This window comes from Bufo gargarizans, chromosome 8, assembly GCF_014858855.1.
Source record: "Bufo gargarizans isolate SCDJY-AF-19 chromosome 8, ASM1485885v1, whole genome shotgun sequence".
Classification (NCBI taxonomy): Eukaryota; Metazoa; Chordata; class Amphibia; order Anura; family Bufonidae; genus Bufo; species Bufo gargarizans.
This window is the reverse complement of record NC_058087.1, coordinates 120,451,402-120,473,585: the sequence shown is the minus strand read 5'-3', so window position 1 is coordinate 120,473,585 and position 22,184 is coordinate 120,451,402. Positions and strand designations below refer to the sequence as shown.

The following is a 22,184-nucleotide window of genomic DNA, read 5'->3' as shown; positions in this document are numbered from 1 at the left end:
CTCCTCTGCGCTGCTGAGAAGAACATCGGCGGCGGCAGGGCAGAGAACTATCATCTCCTGTGCCCGCCGCTGTATTCAACGGCAGAGCTGCGGCGGGTCTAGTCGCAAATGGCGACAAGACTAAAAAGTCTTGTCGCAATTTGTAAATTCTAAGTCGCATTGGCGACCATTTTGGTCGCCATCTGGAGCCCTGTAATAGCAGTTTTGAAACCAAAAAAATGTTTTAGTGTCTCCATGTTCTGAAAGCTATATTTTATTTTATTTTTTGGGGGCGATTGTCTTAGGTAGGGGCTCATTTTTTGTGGGATGAGGTGACGGTTTTTGTGGGACATACGCCTTTTTGATCGCTTGGTGTTGCACTTTTTCTGATGTAAGGTGACAAAAATAGCTTTTTTTTTTTTACACCGTTTTTATTTTTTTATGGTGTTTATCGGACAGGGTGGATCATATGATATATTTATAGAGCCGGTCATTACAGACGGGGCAATAACTAATATGTGTGGGTGTTTTTGTTTTGTTTTTTCAGTTTATTATAAAATAAGGGGAAAGGGGAGTTTTTTTTTTCTTTTTTACATTATTAATTTTATTACTTTATTAATTTTATTAAAAACACTTTTTTAAACTTTTTTTTCTTTAATTTCTGATGTTCACTTTTGGGGGTCTGATCCCCTCTGCAATACATTACAATACATCTTGTATTGTAATGCATTGCCTGTTAGTGTATGACACTGAGTCATACACTAACAGGTTGCCTAGGAGACCCAGCCTGAGGCTGGATCTTCTCAGCACCCGTAGATGAATGCCTCAGGCCTCATGCACACGACCGTTGTGTGCATCCGTGGCCGTTGTGCCGTTTTCCGTTTTTTTTCACGGACCCATTGACTTTCAATGGGTCCGTGGAAAAATCGGAAAATGCACCGTTTGGCAGCCGCATCCGTGATCCGTTTTTCCTGGCCGTGAAAAAAATAAGACCTGTCCTATTTTTTTTCACGGCCAACGGTTCACGAACTCATTCAAGTCAATGGGTCCGTGAAAAAACACGGATGCACACAAGATTGTCATCCGCGTCCGTGATCCGTGTCCGTTTTTTCCTATCATTTCAATGGCAAACTTGACTTAGATTTTTTTTTCATTTTTCATGTCCGTGGATCCTCCAAAAATCAAGGAAGACCCACGGACGAAAAAACGGTCACGGATCACGGACCTACGGACCACGTTTTTGCGGACCTTAAAAAAAAAACGGTCGTGTGCATGAGGCCTCATTGTTACATCGTTGCAGATAGTCTCCATGTGGTTGCCTGCTGACTTACACGGGTCAGGGACGCCGGTATGTAGCACCAATGGAACAGACAAACTTGTAGTCAATAACAGGCCAAGATCAGGACGCAAGGCATAGGATCAGTACAGTGGACAGCAATGGGTCAGGTCAGGCAGCAGAGAGAGTTAGAATCCAGGAATTAGACAGAGGTGGATACATAGGCAAACAGATTATAGCACCTTTACAGGGGCTAGTAAGCTAGAGGAAGCTATTGCTCAAGCAAGGAGTGGAAAAAAGCAGCTTAGCATATATAGGAGCTGATTAACTCATTAGTCAAGCAGTTGCAAAAGGCAAATTAACCCTTGCAGTACTGCAGGGTGAAGTTCAAGTGAATAGTCTTTCTAATACACACACAGAAAACCTTGATTGAATGGGTCCGCAATTCAGAAGGTGCAGAACGGATCATGTTCTATTGTTTTGCGGATGTGTGCGGATGGATCACAGACCCATTCAAGTTGAATGGGTCTATATCCATCTGCGGCAGCTGCACGGATGGTGCCCGTGTATTGGGGACCGCAAATTGCGGTCCTCAATGCATGGAATGGCCAGGCAACAGCCATGTGCATGAGGCCTCATTCTGTGTCAGTGCTTGGAACCTGCATGACCTGTGGTGGCTATGTAAAAACAGATCCCCTGTAAGTACATAGGTCAGGTAACCTGAGGTATAGTTAGCTCTCAGAGAGGCAAGGTGCAAAAAAATGACTCATTAACTTGCATGCCACTGTCCTGTGTTGGATGGAAAGCTTTTAACCTGCAAAATTTTCTGACCCCACCACAAGAACATGGCAGAAATAAACATCCTACAACAATCCAGAATATTATTTTTAAACTGATTTCTATGCTGGAGATTTCAAACACAGCATATACAGTTTGTAATTCTCTGACCTGTTAGAAAGGTACATGATGTAAACAGCATCTTATGTGTGGACAGGGAGTCAGTTTCTCTATGTATTTCCAGGGAAACCTCAATGTCAGTCTCATAGGAATGAACAGAGAAGTAACCGACTTCCTTCCGTTCTGTGTCAGAGGGGATTATCGTGTAAATTATCATTAAATCACGCAAATCTGCAAGATTATTTAGCAGTGTAAAAGCAATGAATGACAGCGAGACAACCGACAATCGGTAGATTTTTTTATGTTAGTTTGATTGTTTTTGTGGGCACAAAAAAAAATCATTTTTGGATGTTAATGAGTTCATATATGTAAACAGGAAACGTTCAGTGCAGGCACGATTACAATCACATTTCAGTAAGTCCTTTACAGACAATGGAATATGCAATTGAAATTACGATTTTGTGAATGCTAAACGTCACATCTAAAGGGCAAGAGTTGAAACGTTCACTAAACCAAGAAACATTCATTGCTCAATCATACCGATCATCGCCTCGTGTAAAGGTACCTTTAGAGAGCAGTGTTAGTCACATGACACAGCTTAGGATCAGAAGGGAGGTTATACAGTCATTTGTAAGAAGATTACCTTCACTACAGTTTACATTGTATGCCTTTCTAATAGGTCAGAGAATAAACATTTTTGTGGGAGTGCTACTTTAATAAACATGGGATTTTTTTCAATATAACCCATAAATTATTTTTTTTAAATGCTGGATATCCACTTTAAAGATTTCTCCCGCATGCATTTTAGAATATGTCAGCACTGTGTAAGTGAGGGAGTTAGTGACCAAGCAATTATTTTTTATCTTTTGGTCATAGCCTTCCAAGATATATAAGCTATACATTTTTATTTTTCCACCAATGCAGTTGTATGAGGGCTTGTATTTTGCAGGACAAGTTGTAGTTTTTAATGGTGCCATTTTGGGGTACACATAACTTACTGATCAACTTTTACTAACTCTTTTTGGGGGAGGATGGGAAAAAACTACAATACTGACACTAAGTTTTTATGTACTAAATTTTGTGGCGTTCATCATACAGGATAAATGACATGATAATTGTATAGTGCAGGTCATTACAGACACAACAATACCAAATATATGAAGAGGATTGGATACAATTGGAATTCTTTTTTATTTATTAGAACTTCTTAACACTTTTAAACTATTTTTAACCAAAACGTTTTAATAATTTAATAGTCCCACAAGGTGGCTTTAAAAGGCAAATTATTTTTATTTGCTTCTATAATTCTCTGGACTGCTTATGTACTGCCAGTGCTACACCGGTAGCCACCAGCATGCGGTGCCAGGGAGGTGCAGCCTCCTAAGATACACTGCAGTTATGGCTGGAGCCTTCTTTAGGCCCCAGCCTGCTGTGCAATGACAACGGCACCCTACGATCTAAATCATGGTGATGCCGCAGTTGCCGAGCCCTCACTCTCTGCTGCACAGAAGACCCATGTAGTCCTTATTCTAGGCAGCCATAGATAGCTGGCAGTCTAGAAATAAAGCCCATTAATGACCACTGTAGAAGCCTGTATCAGCGGTCATGAAGAGGTTAAGGATTTAGAAAAACACACACATATTGCATTAGAAAACTGAATAATTCACAAAACTGACTTGGCATCCACATATATGTATGGCATAATTGTATTGCCACATCCTGATCACATGTATTTGTCCATTCAACCACAGTGGCGTCTTTTAATATTTCACATCAATACTTTGACAAAAGCTATCAACCTTGGTGCATGCCATCAATCTGATAAATTTTACGACTCTTCTTAGACACTCCACCTTTTCTAGACACTTTTCTTTTGAGGTGCATAAAATATTTAGGCACATACGGTAATTAATCGGGTGCACAGAATTTGCTCTATTTTTTTTATTTATTTTTTGTGCAATCTGAGCCAGAATTCTATTTTTAAGCTGCAATATACATTCCGAAAATCTCTGTCATACATACCTTCTGACTATGCCTTATAGACAGCTGAACATCATTTGTCCAAAAGCATTGTGATACACACAATACAGTTTGTCCCGGCCATTCCCTTACCCAGTCAATACGTTTTGTTTTAGGATAGGCTTCAATAGCTTCACCAATCACCTTAAAAACAGAATCATTTCTTAGAAATGCATTTTTCACAGATTTCTTCAATATCATACGATATTATTATTTTAATACTGGCTCCAGAAGAAAAAAAAGTGTATAAACACAGACACACTTGGAAACACACTGCATTGCGTATCTCGGGCTGATCCTGAGTCACGCCATGTAATTCAGTCTACTTTCACACTGGCGTTTTGGCTTCCGTTTGTGAGATCCGTTCAGAGCTCTTAGAATCGGTCCAAAACGGATCAGTTTTGCCCTAATGCATTCTGAATGGAAAAGGATCCGCTCAGAATGCATCAATTCGCCTCCGTTCCGTCTCCATTCAGCTTTGGAGGCGGACATCAAAACGCTGCCTGCAGAGCTTTGGTGTCCGTCTGCCGAAACTGAGCCAAACGGATCCATCCTAGCACACAATGTAAGTCAGGTTTTCCCTGCACAATATGGCACAATAGAATACGGATCCATCCGCCATTGACTTTCAATGGTGTTCAAGACGGATCCGTTTTGGCTATATTAAAGATAATACAAACGGATCCGTTCTGAACGGATGCATAGCTCTGAACGGATGCGTTTGGGCAGATCCATGACGGATCCGGACCAAACGTGAGTGTGAAAGTAGCCTTAAACCAGAGCTGCATTCACAATTCTGCTGGTTGTAATTGTAAAAAGAAAATAAACCTATAGCCAAACAAACCTCTAACAGAGCAGCTCCTGGAATGCAGTGGGACGGTTATTTCAGTAAGCTCTACATCAGATACTTGCCCAATACAAACGCTACACTTCCTAAATGCAATCTCTGTGCAGACAGTGAGCAAAGAGTGGATTCTGGGAAACTTCACTTCTGAAGCCTGCAGAGTTGTGAATGGAAGTCTGGCCTATAGTATAGATGGCAATACAATGAACACTCAATAATGATTAAATGGGGGAATGATGTGCTGCAATATTAAGACAGTGTAACTGTCTTTTCTGTTTATTTACTATAGTGTGGGGACAGGGATGTTAAACATTTTTATAATTTACATTATTAGGGAAAGCTGTTTCATTTTAGCAATGCTCTAACTCAGTGTTCTACCGAGCTCTGAAGATGATTTTGTGGAACCAAGCTCCTCTTAGCTCACAAACCCAGCCCCTGGCTCCCCATATGTGCCCTATCACTGCTGTGTCCCTGGCTTACTTGCTCTCGCACCAACTGCTGGCGGCTTAGTACATGCCTCTCTTCCCTGCACTTCTCTATTAGTCACTGAGCGCAGGGATGAGACTGAAAATGGGACTGCTATCACTTAGTGCTGACAGTAAGTGTACAGTAACATAGCACACTTACTGTAGGGCTGCATCCCTGCTCCTCTCTATATCTTTCCAGCGCAGACAGGTACCGACATACTAGCCGCTGGCAGCACTGTATGCACACACCCTATTCGACTAAGGAAATAATAACACACAGTTGTCAATGTATTCATAGGTTTCTAAGCGGAGTGATAGAGGAATTGTAGAATGCAGAGTTATGAGAAAAGATACTTCAGAATTCTTATTTCATAGGGAAAACAAGTATTTAAAAAAACGACATGTCAGGAGAACTGACCAGTCTTCTTTGAAAAAGAGGTGTGATGATGCACCTAGGAGGCAATTATAACTCTGTACTGACAGGGAGTGTCCACAGGATTGGCGCATAGCAAATGTGGTGCCAATATTCAAAAAGGGTCCAAAAACAGAGGAAACTATAGGCCGGCAAGTTTAACATTTGTTTGAAGTTTTTCTAAGAGATGCCATCTTGGAGGATCTCAATGAAAATAAGCAAATAACCCCATATCAGCATGGCTTCATGAGGGATTGGTCTTGTCAAACTAATTTAATCAGTTTCTATGAGGAGGTAAGTTCTAGACTTGACAGCGGCGAATCAATGGATGTCGTATATATGGACTTCTCTAAAGCATTTGACACTGTACCACATAAAAGGTTAGTATATAAAATGGCAATGCTTGGACCGGGAGAAAACGTCTGTATGTGAGTAAGTAACTGGCTCAGTGATAGAAAACAGAGGGTGGTTACTAATGGTACATACTCAGATTGGGTCACTGTCACTAGTGGGGTACCTCAGGTGTCAGTACTATCCCTATTCTCTTCAATTATTTATTAATGATCTTGTAAAAGGCTTGCATAGTAAAATATATTTTTTGTGCAGATGACACTAAACTATGTAAAGTAATTAACACAGAGGAAGACAGTATACTGCTACAGATGGATTGGAGGCTTGGGCAGAGAAGTGGGAGGTGAGGTTTAACACTGGCAAATGTAAGGTGATGCACATGGGAAGGAATAATGCAAGTCACCCGTACATACTAAATAGTAAAATACTAGGTAACACTGACATGGAAAAGGACCAAGGAATTTTAGTTAACAGCAAACTAAGCTGTAGAAACCAGTGTCAGGCAGCTTCTGCCAAGGCCAATAAGATAATGGGTTGCATCAAAAGGAGCAGAGATGCCCGTGTGAGAACATAGTCCTACCACTTTACAAATCACTAGTCAGACCACACATGAAGTACTGTGTACAGTTCTGGGCTCCTGTGACCAGGGCAGATATAGCAGAGCTGGAGAGGGTTCAGTGGAGGGCAACTAAAGTAATAACTGGAATGGGTGGACTACAGTACCCTGAAAGATTATCAACATTATGGTTATTCACTTTAGAAAAAAGACGACTCAGGGGAGATCTAATAACTACAGTGGGGCAAAAAAGTATTTAGTCAGCCACCAATTGTGCAAGTTCTCCCACAAAAGATGAAAGAGGCCTGCAATTTTCATCATAGGTATGCCTCAATTATGAGAGACATATAATGAGAGAGAAAAATCCAGAATATCACACTGTCAGATTTTTTAAGAATGTATTTGCAAATTATGGTGGAAAATAAGTATTTGGTCAATAACAAAAGTTAATCTTAATACTTTGTTATATACCCTTTGTTGGCAATTAAAGATGGCCAGTTCGCAGTGTTCGCCCGCAAACACATGCGATCTGCCATCTTAACTGACAAGTCCGGCGAGGCACAGGTAAGCCCGGTCTGAAATGAAATGCGGTCTCTGGGAGCAGAGGCTGTTCTCGGAACTGCCTGTTCCAGGAGACCGCATTTCATTTCAGACCGGCTCACGCACAGGCACAGGTAAGGGCTTACCTATGCCTCGCTGGACTTGTCAGTTAAGATGGCAGATCGCATGTGTTCGCGGGCGAACACTGCGAACTGGCCATCACTGTTGACAATGACAGAGGTCAAACGTTTTCTGTAAGTCTTCACACGGTTTTCACACACTGTTGCTGGTATTTTGGCCCAATCGTTCATGCAGATCTCCTCTAGAGCAGTGATGTTTTGGGTCTGTCACTGGGCAACACGGACTTTCAACTCCCTTCAAAGGTTTTCTATGGGGTTGAGATCTGGAGACTGGCTAGGCCACTCCAGGACCTTGAAATGCTTCTTACTAAGCCACTCCTATGTTGCCCAGGCGGTGTGTTTGAGATCATTGTCATGCTGAAAGCCAGCCATGTTTCATCTTCAATGCCCTTGCTGATGGAAGGAGGTTTTCACTCAAAATCTCACTATACATGGCCCCATTTATTCTTTCCATTACACGGATCAGTCCTCCTGGTCCCTTTGCAGAAAAACAGCCCCAAAGCATGTTTCCACCCCCATGCTTCACAGTAGGTATGGTGTTCTTTGGATGCAACGCAGTATTCTTTCTCCTCCAAACACGACGAGTTGAGTTTTTACCAAAAAGTTCTACTTTGGTTTCATCTGACCATATGACATTCTCCCAATCCTCTTCTGTATCATCCAAATGCTCTCTAGCAAACTTTAGACGGGCCTGGACATATACTGGCTTAAGCAGGGAGACATGTCTGGCACTGCAGGATTTGAGTCCCTGGCGGCATAGTGTGTTACTGATGGTAGTCTTTGTTACTTTGGTCCCAGCTCTCTGCAGGTCATTCACTACGTCCCCCCATGTGGTTCTGGAATTTTTGCTCACCGTTCTTGTGATCATTTTGACCCCACGGGGTGAGATCTTGCGTGGAGCCGCAGATCAATCGAGATTATCAGTGGTCTTGTATGTCTTCCATTTTCTAATAATTGCTCCCACAGTTGACTGCTTCACACCAAGCTGCTTGCCTATTGCAGATTCAGTCTTCCCAGCCTGGTGCAGGTCTACAATTTTGTTTCTGGTGTCCTTCGACAGCTCTGGTCTTTGCCATAGTGGAGTTTGGAGTGTGACTGTTTGAGGTTGTGGACAGGTTCTTTTATACTGATAACAAGTTCAAACAGGTGTCATTAATACAGGTAATGAGTGGAGGACAGTGGAGCCTCTTAAAGAAGAAGTTACAGGTCTGTAAGAGCCAGAAATCTTGCTTGTTTGTAGGTGACCAAATACTTATTTTACCAAGGAATTTACCAATTAATTCATTAGAAATCCTACAATGTTATTTCCTGTATTCTTTCCCCCCATTCTGTCTCTCATAGTTGAAGTGTACCTATGATGAAAATTACAGGCCTCTCTCACTTTTTAAGCGGGAGAACTTGCACAATTGGTGGCTGACTAAATACTTTTTTTCCCCACTGTATGTATAAATACTCAGGGGTCAATACAGAGATCTCTCCCATCATCTATTTATCCCCAGGACTGTGACTGTGACGAGGTGACATCCTCTGCGCCTGGAGAAAAAAGTTTTGTACACAAGCATAGAAAAGGATTTTTTACGATAAGAGCAGTGAGACTATGGAACTCTCTGCCTGAGGAGGTGGTGATGGTGAGTACACTAAAAGAGTTCAAGAGGGGCCTGGATGTATTTCTGGAGTGTAATAATATTATAGGTTATAGTTACTACAGAGGGGTGATTAATCCAGGGAGTTATTCTGATTGCCTGATTAATGTCAGGAAGGAATTTTTTTCCACTAAAGTGGGGAAAATTGGCTTCTACCTTACAATTTTTTAGTTTTTTTTTCCTTCCTCTGGATCAACTTCCAGGATAACAGGCCGAACTGGATGGACAGATGTCTTTTTTTCAGCCTTATAACCTATGTTACTATGAACCTCCATAACTGTAATAACATTGAGGAAAAGACATGGACAGCAGCAAGTACAACCAGGAAGACCATTGTTTGTATGTCATAGTTCAAAGACTGTTCCTGTCATGGTGATGACGCTCTAAAGACCACTAAAAGGGGCTTAAAATACGTTACCATGGGAGAGTCAGGGCTGAAGTAAACATACCTTATGAACAGACTGAATCATGGCCGACTCAAGCTCTACAAGCCACTTTTCAACTTGGCCTCTTGCTTTTGATGTGGAAATTGTATTAACGAGTTGCACCACTTCTCCTTCACTGCTGTTCATATGTGTGATGTCTAAGACATCAGTAAACTCTACTTTTGCTATTCCTTCAAAGCATTTCTTTAGGTGGGGCTGTACTCTGAAACAATGGAAATACAAAGAACAGTGTTAAAATGACACTGTTAATACATTACTCCTTACTCAACCTTAGTTGGAATGAAGTGCATGGACTTTACATATGAATGTAATGTACAGGGTGGCATTTTGATAATTGGTTCAGTCACAAACCTTTAAAAATGTTTTTAGTAAACAACCATTGTGTGTACTACTGGACTGAAAATCCTTCACAATTAGAAGGGGCATTCCAGTATTTTCACACAGATGACCTATACCCCAGATAAAACATAAATGTCAGATCGGTCGGGTCCAACACCTGGCACAAATACCAATGAGCTGTTCACCCATCCACTGTACAGTGGCCATACAGGGGTACTGCAGCTCAGCTCTATACCTGTTTGAATCTGTTTCACACACAGATTTTTGTGCTTATATTGGTATTGGTTGCTGGTTGAATTAGTCCTACATTGAAATGGCAAAAAAGAGTCACTTCTCAAATATAATTGCACTCAAGTGTGCTCTAAAAAGTTTAATATACTATCATACTGTATCATGTATTGTATACTTTCTGCTGCTGATGAAGTCTGCTTACCACATTTGTAATACAAGGAAAATACCACACAAACTGATGTTGATAATGGTTTTATTAGAACGTACCTGGTTGGATCCTTTGTTTCTGATAAAATTTCAAGGAGCTCATCATTAGACAAAAAGAAAAATCGGGGAAAAAACAGTCGCTTCTTTTCGAGGTAGTCATTAAGTCCCTTTAAAATGAGCTCCAAAAACTCATTTGACTTTTTGAATTTCTCAAGCATTTTTTCGATCATAACCACAGAAAGGACATGTGTGTCCTAATAAGAAAACAAATATAAATACTGTTTCATCTCTTTCATCCAGTTGTTAATTTAGCTAAATACAATTTGGATGACTAAAAGTTACTCCTCATTAGGTTAGAAAATCAAATACAGGCATTTAATAAAGTGTTTATGCCATTGTGGCGTAGTTTTGATAAATGTCCCTCAAAGTTTGTTTTAGGCTACTTTCACACTGTCGTTTTGGCTTTCCATTTGTGAGATCCGTTCAGGGCTCTCACAATCGGTCCAAAACGGATCAGTTTTGCCCTAATGCATTCCGAATGGAAAAGGATCCGCTCAAAATACATCAGTTTGCCTCCGATCAGTCTCCATTTCCGCTTTGGAGACGGACACCAAAACGCTACCTGCCGCTGTCCGGTTGACGAAACTGAGTCAAACGTCCGTCCTGACACACCATGTAAGTCAATGGGGATGGATCCATTTTCTCTGACATAATCTGCCACAATAGAAAATGGATCCGTCTCCCATTGACTTTAAATGGAGTTCATGAAGGATCCGTCTTGGCTATGTTACAGATAATACAAATGGATCCGTTCATGACGGATGCATGCGGTTGTATTATTTTAACGGATACATTTTTCCAGATCCATGGCGGATCCGCCCAAAACGCAAGTGTGAAAGTAGCCTTAGTTGCACTAGTGTTCTTTAAAAAGACCTGGGATATCATCATCTGCAGGGGAGACACTGAGCAGCCCCAAGCAGAGAATCTCATGCATGAGCAGCCTACTGCCAGACTGGCTTCAATTTAAAAATGCACAACTTACATTCCATATGAGGTGTCACGTGCCGTGATGCTGTCAGCGCATTGCTCCTCTCTCCCTGTGTATATTGGGACTAGTGCTCAGTGAACTGCCTTTCAGCGCTGTGAGAGTTAATCTTTTCCTCTCGCTTCCTGTCCAGCTGCTGACTAAAGTGCTGATCAGTCTCCCTATTTTGCTGGGCAGTGCCTCCCCCTCCATGCCTGAGCGTTAAGGTTTTCTAGTGTCTAGTAACCAGCAAAGGTGTGATCTCTTGTCCAACTACTTGTGTACCGCAACTTGCCTGATTCTGCTCCTTGCACTTGCCCCGACCTTGGAATTGCTATATGGAATATGCATTTACTCAGCCTGCCCTGACCTTGGACTGGGTTCAGACTACACCTTTTGCCTGATCTCTTGGTGCCCCCATGGGTCAGCTGTCAACTTGTCAACTACACCGGGACTATTCCAGGGCGAAACAGCCTGGTTGGTTTCATGTAGCGATGTTCATATTACTGTCGGGGGTTTAAGGGTCCACATTTGTAACAAGTGTAGCTTGAAGATCCTGGGTCCCAATGCAAAATCAGCAACATCAGGTACCAGCCATGTACGATTTACACTGGCGTCTACTTATGTGGAAGAGGGGCCTTTGGGCCCCCTCAGGCTCCAAGGCTCAAAAGCAACCGCTACCTTTGTATACCGTATAGCTAGGCCCCTGTGAACCAATGACTGTTACACCTACATTCATATACTTTGTAATTGTCATACATAATCCACAAAAAACATATTGATTCAACAGAAGGACCATTTTCTATTTTTTTTTATATTAATGTAGTCACATTTTGAAAAAAAAACCTAACAAAACAAAATCCTATGTCATTACCCACCAAGGTTTTCTTTTCTATATTTTAGCAAACAGGAAATACACATTTTTAAGTAGCAATTATTTAGAATTACCCTGACAGGTTAGATGCTTGAAAGATCACATTTGCATTACCTTTCATCCCAAAATGCAAAAAGCTAACCTGCATTATCATGAAAATAGAAGACAGAGCAAGTTTATTTTTGTTGATCAGTAGGAAAGAATTCCAGCTTTGATGCTTTCTTTACCAAATACATTTTTCAGTTGGATCGCAGCGCCACCTTGTGGAGATTTAGATTACAATATAGCACTGCAAGAGCTAGGTATGTACATGAAGATTACCAAAGAACAGGTTTTATTAAAAACAAAAAAGTATTTGATCATTATTTATAGAACCAATTTAGTTGATTATTCATATAAAATCAGGTATCATAATATTCAGAATTCTTTATAGCTCACTAAAAGGTTCTATTTCCACCACTGTTTTATTTTACATATGCTTACCCTTTTTCTTCATCACATCTTCCATCAAATGATATATTTTAGGGCTCTTTCACACTTGTGTTCTTCTGTTCTGGCATAGAGTTCCGTCGTCGGGTCTCTATGCCGGAAGAATCCTGATCAGGATTATCCCCATGCATTCTGAATGGAGAGAAGTCCATTCAGGATGCATCAGGGTGTCTTCAGTTCTGGACCGGAACGTTTTTTGGCCGGAGAAAATACCGCAGCATGCTGTGCTTTTTGCTCCGGCCAAAAACCCTGAACACTTGCCGCAAGGCCGGATCCGGAATTAATGCCCACTGAAAGGCATTGATCCGGATCCGGCCTTAACCCCTTAAGGACTCAGCCCTATTTCACCTTAAGGACTTGGCCATTTTTTGCAAATCTGACCAGTGTCACTTTAAGTGCTGATAACTTTAAAACGCTTTGACTTACCCAGGCCGTTCTGAGATTGTTTTTTCGTCACATATTGTACTTCATGACACTGCTAAAATTGGGTCAAAAAAGTGAATTTTTTTGCATAAAAAAAAATACCATATTTACCAAAAATTTAGAAAAATTAGCAAATTTCAAAGTTTCAGTTTCTCTACTTCTGTAATACATAGTAATACCCCTAAAAATTGTGATGACTTTACATTCCCCATATGTCTACTTCATGTTTGTAGCATTTTGGGAATAATATTTTATTTTTTGCGGATGTTACAAGGCTTAGAAGTTTAGAAGCAAATCTTGAAATTTTTCAGAAATTTACAAAAACCCAATTTTTAGGGACCACTACAGCTCTGAAGTCACTTTGCAAGGCTTATATAATAGAAACCGCCCAAAAATGACCCCATTCTATAAACTACACCCCTCAAGGTATTCAAAACTGATTTTACAAACTTTGTTAACCCTTTAGGTGTTGCACAAGAGTTATTGGCAAATGGGGATGAAATTTGAGAATTTCATTTTTTTGCCTAATTTTCCATTTTAACCCATTTTTTCCACTAACAAAGCAAGGGTTAACAGCCAAACAAGACTGTATCTTTATTGCCCTGACTCTGCCGTTTACAGAAACACCCCATATGTGGCCGTAAACTACTGTACGGCCACACAGCGGGGCGTAGAGTGAAAGGTGCGCCGTATGGTTTTTGGAAGGCAGATTTTGCTGGACTGTTTTTTTGACACCATGTCCCATTTGAAGCCCCCTGATGCACCCCTAGAGTAGAAACTCCATAAAAGTGACCGCATCTAAGAAAGTACACCCCTCAAGGTATTCAAAACTGATTTTAGAAACTTTGTTAACCCTTTAGATGTTGCACAAGATTTAATGGAAAATAGAGATACAATTTCAAAATTTCACTTTTTTGGCAGATTTTCCATTTTAATATTTTTTTTCCAGTTACAAAGCAAGGGTTAACAGCCAAACAAAACTCATTATTTATGGCCCGGATTCTGTAGTTTACAGAAACACCCCATATGTGGCCGTAAACTGCTGTACGGCCACACAGCGGGGCGTAGAGTGAGAGGTGCGCCGTATGGTTTTTGGAAGGCAGGTTTTGCTGGACTTGTTTTTTGACACCATGTCCCATTTGAAGCCCCCCTGATGCACCCCTAGAGTAGAAACTCCATAAAAGTGACCCCATCTGAGAAACTACACCCCTCAAGGTATTCAAAACTGATTTTACAAACTTTGTTAACCCTTTAGGTGTTGCACAAGATTTAATGGAAAATAGAGATACAATTTCAAAATTTCACTTTTTTGGAAGATTTTCCATTTTAATATTTTTTTTCCAATTACAAAGCAAGGGTTAACAGCCAAACAAAACTCATTATTTATGGCGCTGATTCTGTAGTTTACAGAAACACCCCATATGTGTTCGTAAACCGCTGTACGGGCACACGGCAGGGCGCATAAGGAAAGGAATGCCATACGGTTTTTGGAAGGCAGATTTTGCTGGACTGTTTTTTTTGACACCATGTCCCATTTGAAGCCCCCCTGATGCACCCCTAGAGTAGAAACTCCAAAAAAGTGACCCCATTTTAGAAACTAGGGGATAGGGTGGCAGTTTTGTTGGTACTAGTTTAGGGTACATATGATTTTTGGTTGCTCTATATTACACTTTTTTTGTGTGGCAAGGTAACAAGAAATAGATTTTTTGGCACGTTTTTTTTTTTTGTTATTTACAACATTCATCTGACAGGTTAGATCATGTGGTAATTTTATAGAGCAGGTTGTCACGGACGCGGCGATACCTAATATGTATACAATTTTTTTTATTTATGTAAGTTTTACACAATGATTTCATTTTTAAAACAAAAAAAATGTTTTAGTGTCTCCATAGTCTAAGAACCATAGTTTTTTCAGTTTTTGGGCGATTATTTTAAATAGGGTCTCATTTTTTGCGGGATGAGATGACGGTTTGATTGGCCCTATTTTGGGGTGCACATGACTTTTTAATCGCTTGCTATTACACTTTATTGTGACGTAAGATGACAAAATGGCTTTTTTTACACAGTTTTTATTTTTATTTTTTTACGGTGGTCACCTGAGGGGTTAGGTCATGTCATATTTTTATAGAGCCGGTCGATACGGACGCGGCGATACCTAATATGTATACTTTGTTTTATTTATTTAAGTTTTACACAATGATTTTATTTTTGAAACAAAAAAAATCATGTTTTAGTGTTTCCATAGTCTAAGAGCCATAGTTTTTTCAGTTTTTTGGCAATTATTTTGGGTAGGGTATGATTTTTGCGGGATGAGATGACGGTTTGATTGGTACTATTTTGGCGTACATGCGACTTTTTTGATCACTTTTATGACCTTTTTTGGGAACTAAGGTGGGCAAAATTTCAATTTCCTAATCGTTTTTTTTTTTTTTTTTTTATGGCGTTCACCGTGCGGGGAAAGTAACATGACCGTTTTATAGATCAGGTCATTACGGACGCGGCGATACCAAACATGTGTAGGAAATTTTATTTTTTTCATTTTTATTCAGTGATAAATGTGTTTTTTTTGATTTTTACTTTTTTTTTTCACTTTTTTTCACTTTTTTTTTGACCCAGACCCACTTGGTTCTTGAAGATCCAGTGGGTCTGATGTCTGTATAGTACAGTACAGTACAATATATATTGTACAGTACTGTATTTTACTTACACTTTGTCTGAACAGATCTCTGCCTTCAGCACAGATCTGTTCAGCACCATGGACAGCAGGATGCCTGAGACGGCGTCCTGTTGCCATGGGAACCTTCCCCGTCTGCTCAGTAGTGGTCAGAACTGCGCAGACGGGGAAGGGTAAGGACGGGGCTCTGGGGGGGCTGTCTGGGAGCTCCCTCCCTCTCCATTCGGGGGGCTGCAAAGGCACAGCAGCCCCCCGATGGGAGAGGGAGGGAGCTACTTCTTACTGTTAACTTTTTACATACAGCGGTCCGTACGGACCGCTGTATGGAAAGGGTTAAACGGCTGACATCGCATCACCGATGTCAGCCGTTTATACCAGGGTGCCAGCAATGTGCTGGCACCCTGGTATACCCACTCTACACCAACGAATTTTCAAGGGGAGGCGGGCAGGGGATCGCGATCCCGCCTGCCGCACCGCCCGCCTCCCGCACCGCCCCCACCGCCCACAACTCCCCCCCCTGCACCACCCGCCGGCAAAAAATCATGCAGGGGTGCAGGGGGGATGTAAAATCTTTATTTGAGGTACACTAAAGTTTCTGATCAGAAACTGCAAAAAGCGCAGCAAACCGCAGGTCTGAATTGACCTGCGGTTTGCGGCGATCGCCGATAGGGGGGGGTCACATGACCCCCCCTGGCATTGTCACAGGATGCCGGCTGAATGATTTCAGCCGGCATCCCGTTTCCATTAACCCCCGCGGCGCCGGAATCTGAATTTAAAGTTAGGACGTACCGGTACGCCCTGAGTCCTTAAGGACTCGGGAAATAGGGCGTACCGATACGCCCTGCGTCCTTAAGGGGTTAAGCTAAACGTCGTTTCGGCGCATTGCCAGATCCGACGTTTAGCATTTTCTGAATGGTTACCATGGCTGCCGGGACGCTAAAGTCCTGGCAGCCATGGTAAAGTGTAGTGGGGAGCGGTATACTTACCGTCCGTGCAGCTCCCGGGGCGCTCCAGAGTGACATCAGGGCGCCCCACGCACATGGATGACGTGATCGCATGGCATGTCATCCATGCGCATGGGGCGCTCTGACGTCATTCTGGAGCGCCCCGGGAGCCGCACGGACGGTAAGTATACTGCTTCCCCGCTCCCCACTACTACTATGGCAACCAGGACTTTAATAGCGTCCTGGCTGCCATAGTAACACTGAACGCATTTTGAAAACGGATCCGTCTTCAAATAATTTGAATTCACTTGCGCTTTTCCGGATCCGGCGTGTAATTCCGGCAAATGGAGTACACGCCGGATCCGGACAACGCAAGTGTGAAAGAGCCCTTAAATGTGATACTTTCCAGTGTGTATGGAGGCTTCCCAAGCAAATCATATCTATATATCCATATTTTTTATTTGACCCGTAATCTTATGTATATTGTTCCAATAAAGAAATGCTATCTGCAGCCACTTACCAACAATACTAGTTTTATCAAGTCTCTCCATGTCTTATCTACAGTTGAGAAACGCCTTCCTTCTTCTGGCATCTGGGCCATTATATCTGGAGAACTGAATATAGGCTCCAAGTATAACCATGTAGCCTGGACTTTTAGCCACTCATCCAGAATCTCTTGCAAAAGCAGTAACTTTCCTTCCCAGTCTCTGTAAAGAAAACAGACCTCTTTAAGTGCAAGGTTTGAAATAAGATAGACAATTTTAGGGTTCATGAGCAGAGATGTATTCCGGGTCTATACAACATCATAATTACACAAAGCCAATTTATGGCACCAATAGACCCCCCAATTTCACACAGGGGAACACAGAGTTTTTTTTTTATTTGGATTTTGTATGATCCAGCAAAAAAATGGTGGTACAGTAGGTCCTATTGTACACTGTATTGCTGAGGTATTCTCCTCCAGAACTACTGCTTGGACAATCTAGTGAAACCATCCGGCTAAAATTGCAAATCTTCTCTCTTATTTCAATTCATATTGATATAACAAACATCCATATAGCAATTGTATCGACGGCCCCATGAAAAATAGCCTACGTGCTTCAAATGCTACCCCGTCCTTACTTGTGGCTACCGATAGCAGTGATTCATTCCTATAAATACCCATCTACCAGACTCCACCTCATTAACCCTTCATGGTGTAAACAGTAACAACTTCAACTAGTCACATCACATAAGACTTATCACAGCAGTTTTAGCTACAATTGTAACCTGATTGTGGAATAGATTAAAACAATGGTTAAAAATCCCTAAGTACAGTGTAATATTGTAATATGTTTCATAAATAAACAACTATTAACTTCAATCTACAATCAATTATAGATTGGAAGCTCTTGCGGGCAAGGTCCTCCACCCCTCTGTACCAGTCTGTTAATGGTTTGTTTATTGTATTTTTATATTTGTGTAACCTGTCTGGATGTACAGCACCATCGAATTATAGGGGTTGTTCGAGTTATATCTATATATGTGATGGGGGCTTATAACAGAATTAAAAACATTTATAATTTACTCAATATTTATTCTGCCGTGTTTCACCACGGCTGATGCGGGTCATGTGACCCCTGACGTCATCCACTAAGCTCCGGTGGTGACGTCTCATGAACAGGCTTCTCCCTGATTTAGGGAGTGGCCAGGCTCTGTACACGAAACGTCAGAGCCTTGTGTGCCCGCCCCCTCTCTCTCCTCTGGCTGCTGCGGCTCCTGTGAGGGATCATGCATGCACGATCCTTACCAGTGACGGTAGTGGGGCGGAAAGATTCAATGTTGTGCCTGCTCCCTCCCTGTGATCCACCAGTGTGCCCGTTCCCCTGCCTCTGCGTCTGGCAATCTTTACCATTCTCAGCAAGTTACCATTGCCCTACTCCACCGGACATCAGAAACAAAACCACCCCCAGGGACATCACAAAGTAAATCATTGTCCCTCATAAAGATATAGCTGTGATATAGCTTAGATACATATAGGTGTCATATAGCTTAGATAGATGTAGGTGTCATGTGGCTGCCATATAGCTTAGATAGATATAGGTGTCATACAGCTTAGATAGATATAGGTGTCATATAGCTTAGATAGATATAGGTGTCATATAGCTTAGAGAGATGTAGGTGTCATACAGCTTAGATAGATATAGGTGTCATATAGCTTAGATAGATATAGGTGTCATATAGCTTAGAGAGATGTAGGTGTCATATAGCTTAGAGAGATATAGGTGTCATATAGCTTAGAGAGATATAGGTGTCATATAGCTTAGAGAGATATAGGTGTCATATAGCTTAGAGAGATATAGGTGTCATATAGCTTAGAGAGATATAGGTGTCATATAGCTTAGAGAGATATAGGTGTCATATAGCTTAGAGAGATATAGGTGTCATATAGCTTAGAGAGATATAGGTGTCATATAGCTTAGATAGACAAAGGTGTCATATAGCTTAGAGAGATATAGGTGTCATATAGCTTAGAGAGATATAGGTGTCATATAGCTTAGAGAGATATAGGTGTCATATAGCTTAGATAGACAAAGGTGTCATATAGCTTAGATAGACAAAGGTGTCATATAGCTTAGAGAGATATAAGTAACACATATTTACAAATGCCTATGCAGGCAATAGAAACCTATCTTGGCCCGGGTTAATTTAATACTTCAGTTTTATTAAACACATTGTTAAAAAGTGTCACTATTCATTGTGAGTCACATTTAAAATGACACAGACAAAACACAAAATAACTGCTAAGGTGTTAAAAACACAGTTGTGGCCCACCACAAAAGATACTGTATGTCATCAATAGGAGGCGATATACTGGATCGCACACTCCAAGTATAGGGAGAAAAGCAGAATCAATTCCATATACCCACAAGGGGTGGGTGATATTAGTTATTGCCGGCAAGGCTTATTTGATGATGGCAAATGTCAATAGTGGGAGACTGATGTCATCATACCACTTATGTACTGATAGACTATTTGCCAATTTACTGTTTGCCAGCATATAGGGCTCTTATCATATATGCCCTGGACTAAAAGGGTATATGGTCCTGCTAGTGCCAAGACAATTCCTGTGAACCAAACACAGCCACTATTATTTGTTAGCAGAGTGGCTGACCACGTGTCGGTGTACTGTTGACAACACCAATTGTTTGGCAACAATAAGCGACGAATCGCACAGATTGTTGCACCTTAGATGTATGGGGGGATTTGTGGCAACCACCCTCTATACAACTAGGCATACTCTAAGGTAACTAACACTTGAATGATGGCATTGGCTGTACTGTTAGTGAGTGGAATATACAAGCTGCTGGTGAGTGCCAGACTGTCCAACGGGGACACCATTTAGCCTTCCGGTACAGAGTTTCATTCATTGCTGCCCGTTACCCCTGATGAAGCCAGCGAGACATGGGGGGCAGTCTTAGGTTTTAATTAGCAGACAAGTGGCCCCTACCTGTTAATTACTATTAGTGACCCGGTTTCTGTCTATGACTGGTCACACTTACAGGAGGACAGCAGTCCTGCCAGCCCTGTGTATACCATCTGATTTGTCTAACTGTTTGTAGTTAGACACAGAACACATCAGTCTGACTGCACTGACATGAAATGGCTGGTTTCATCAGCAACCTGTACATTTAGGTTATAACAGTACAGCGATCGCCTTTGGTTAGGGATTAACTGCACCATGATTACGTCCTGGCTGTATTGAGGGTGGATGCCATAAATCCTCCTCAACAAAGGGCAGTAATTTGCTCTATTTGCCGCCTCAGGTGTTGTTAACCACATTTGCTGGTAACAGTATCCCGACACGTGGGAACGCACCTAACCAGCAACAAGCAGTGGCTGGGCTCGTTCAGTGGCAACTTATTGGCACTAGCAGTGAGCTTTGACTGTGCTGGGTTGGACAGTCTGGCACTCACCAGCAGTTTGTATATCCCACTCACTAACAGTACAGCCAATGCCATCATTCAAGTGTTAGTTACCTTAGAGTATGCCTAGTTGTATAGAGGGTGGTTGCCACAAATCCCCCCATACATCTAAGGTGCAACAATCTGTGCGATTCGTCGCTTATTGTTGCCAAACAATTGGTGTTGTCAACAGTACACCGACACGTGGTCAGCCACTCTGCTAACAAATAATAGTGGCTGTGTTTGGTTCACAGGAATTGTCTTGGCACTAGCAGGACCATATACCCTTTTAGTCCAGGGCATATATGATAAGAGCCCTATATGCTGGCAAACAGTAAATTGGCAAATAGTCTATCAGTACATAAGTGGTATGATGACATCAGTCTCCCACTATTGACATTTGCCATCATCAAATAAGCCTTGCCGGCAATAACTAATATCACCCACCCCTTGTGGGTATATGGAATTGATTCTGCTTTTCTCCCTATACTTGGAGTGTGCGATCCAGTATATCGCCTCCTATTGATGACATACAGTATCTTTTGTGGTGGGCCACAACTGTGTTTTTAACACCTTAGCAGTTATTTTGTGTTTTGTCTGTGTCATTTTAAATGCGACTCACAATGAATAGTGACACTTTTTAACAATGTGTTTAATAAAAGTTAAGTATTAAATTAACCCGGGCCAAGATAGGTTTCTATTGCCTGCATAGGCATTTGTAAATACGTGTTTAATTAACCTTGCCCAGGTTGGTCCTGTATTTATGGGATAGATATAAGTAAGTGTCATATTGCTTAGATAGATATAGGTGTCATATAGCCTAGATAGATATAGGTGTCATAGCTTAGATAGATATAGGTGTCATAGCTTAGGTAGATGTCATATAGCTGCCATATAGCTTAGATACACATAGCTGCCATATAGCTTATATAGATATATGTGTCATATAGCTTAGATAGATGTAGGTGTCATGTGGCTGCCATATAGCTTAGATAGATGAAGGTGTCATATAGCTTAGATAGATATACAGTACAGACCAAAAGTTTGGACACACTTTCTCATTCAAAGAGTTTTCTTTATTTTCATGACTATGAAAATTGTAGATTCACACTGAAGGCATCAAAACTATGAATTAACACATGTGGAATTATATATATAACAAAAAAGTGTGAAACAACTGAAAATATGTCATATTCTAGGTTCTTCAAAGTAGCCACCTTTTGCTTTGATTACTGCTTTGCACACTCTTGGCATTCTCTTGATGAGCTTCAAGAGGTAGTCACCTGAAATGGTTTTCACTTCACAGGTGTGCCCTGTCAGGTTTAATAAGTGAGATTTCTTGCCTTATAAATGGGGTTGGGACCACCAGTTGCGTTGTGGAGAAGTCACGTGGATACACAGCTGATAGTCCTACCGAACAGACTGTTAGAATTTGTATTATGGCAAGAAAAAAGCAGCTAAGTAA

At 41.4% G+C, this 22,184-nt stretch overlaps 1 protein-coding gene across 2 annotated transcripts in view; it reads right to left on the bottom strand.

Annotated features, from left to right (window-relative positions):
* The window catches only part of DNAH7 (dynein axonemal heavy chain 7), a 518,555-nt gene that overhangs the window by 372,776 nt on the left and 123,595 nt on the right, over positions 1-22,184 (bottom strand). For both annotated transcript variants that reach the window (XM_044302717.1, XM_044302716.1), the window contains 4 exons: positions 17,296-17,482; positions 10,408-10,601; positions 9,574-9,772; positions 4,175-4,315 (listed from right to left, as the gene is read on the bottom strand). In XM_044302717.1, the coding sequence (XP_044158652.1) occupies positions 4,175-4,315; positions 9,574-9,772; positions 10,408-10,601; positions 17,296-17,482 (721 nt within the window). The remainder of the gene's footprint in view (positions 1-4,174; positions 4,316-9,573; positions 9,773-10,407; positions 10,602-17,295; positions 17,483-22,184) is intronic.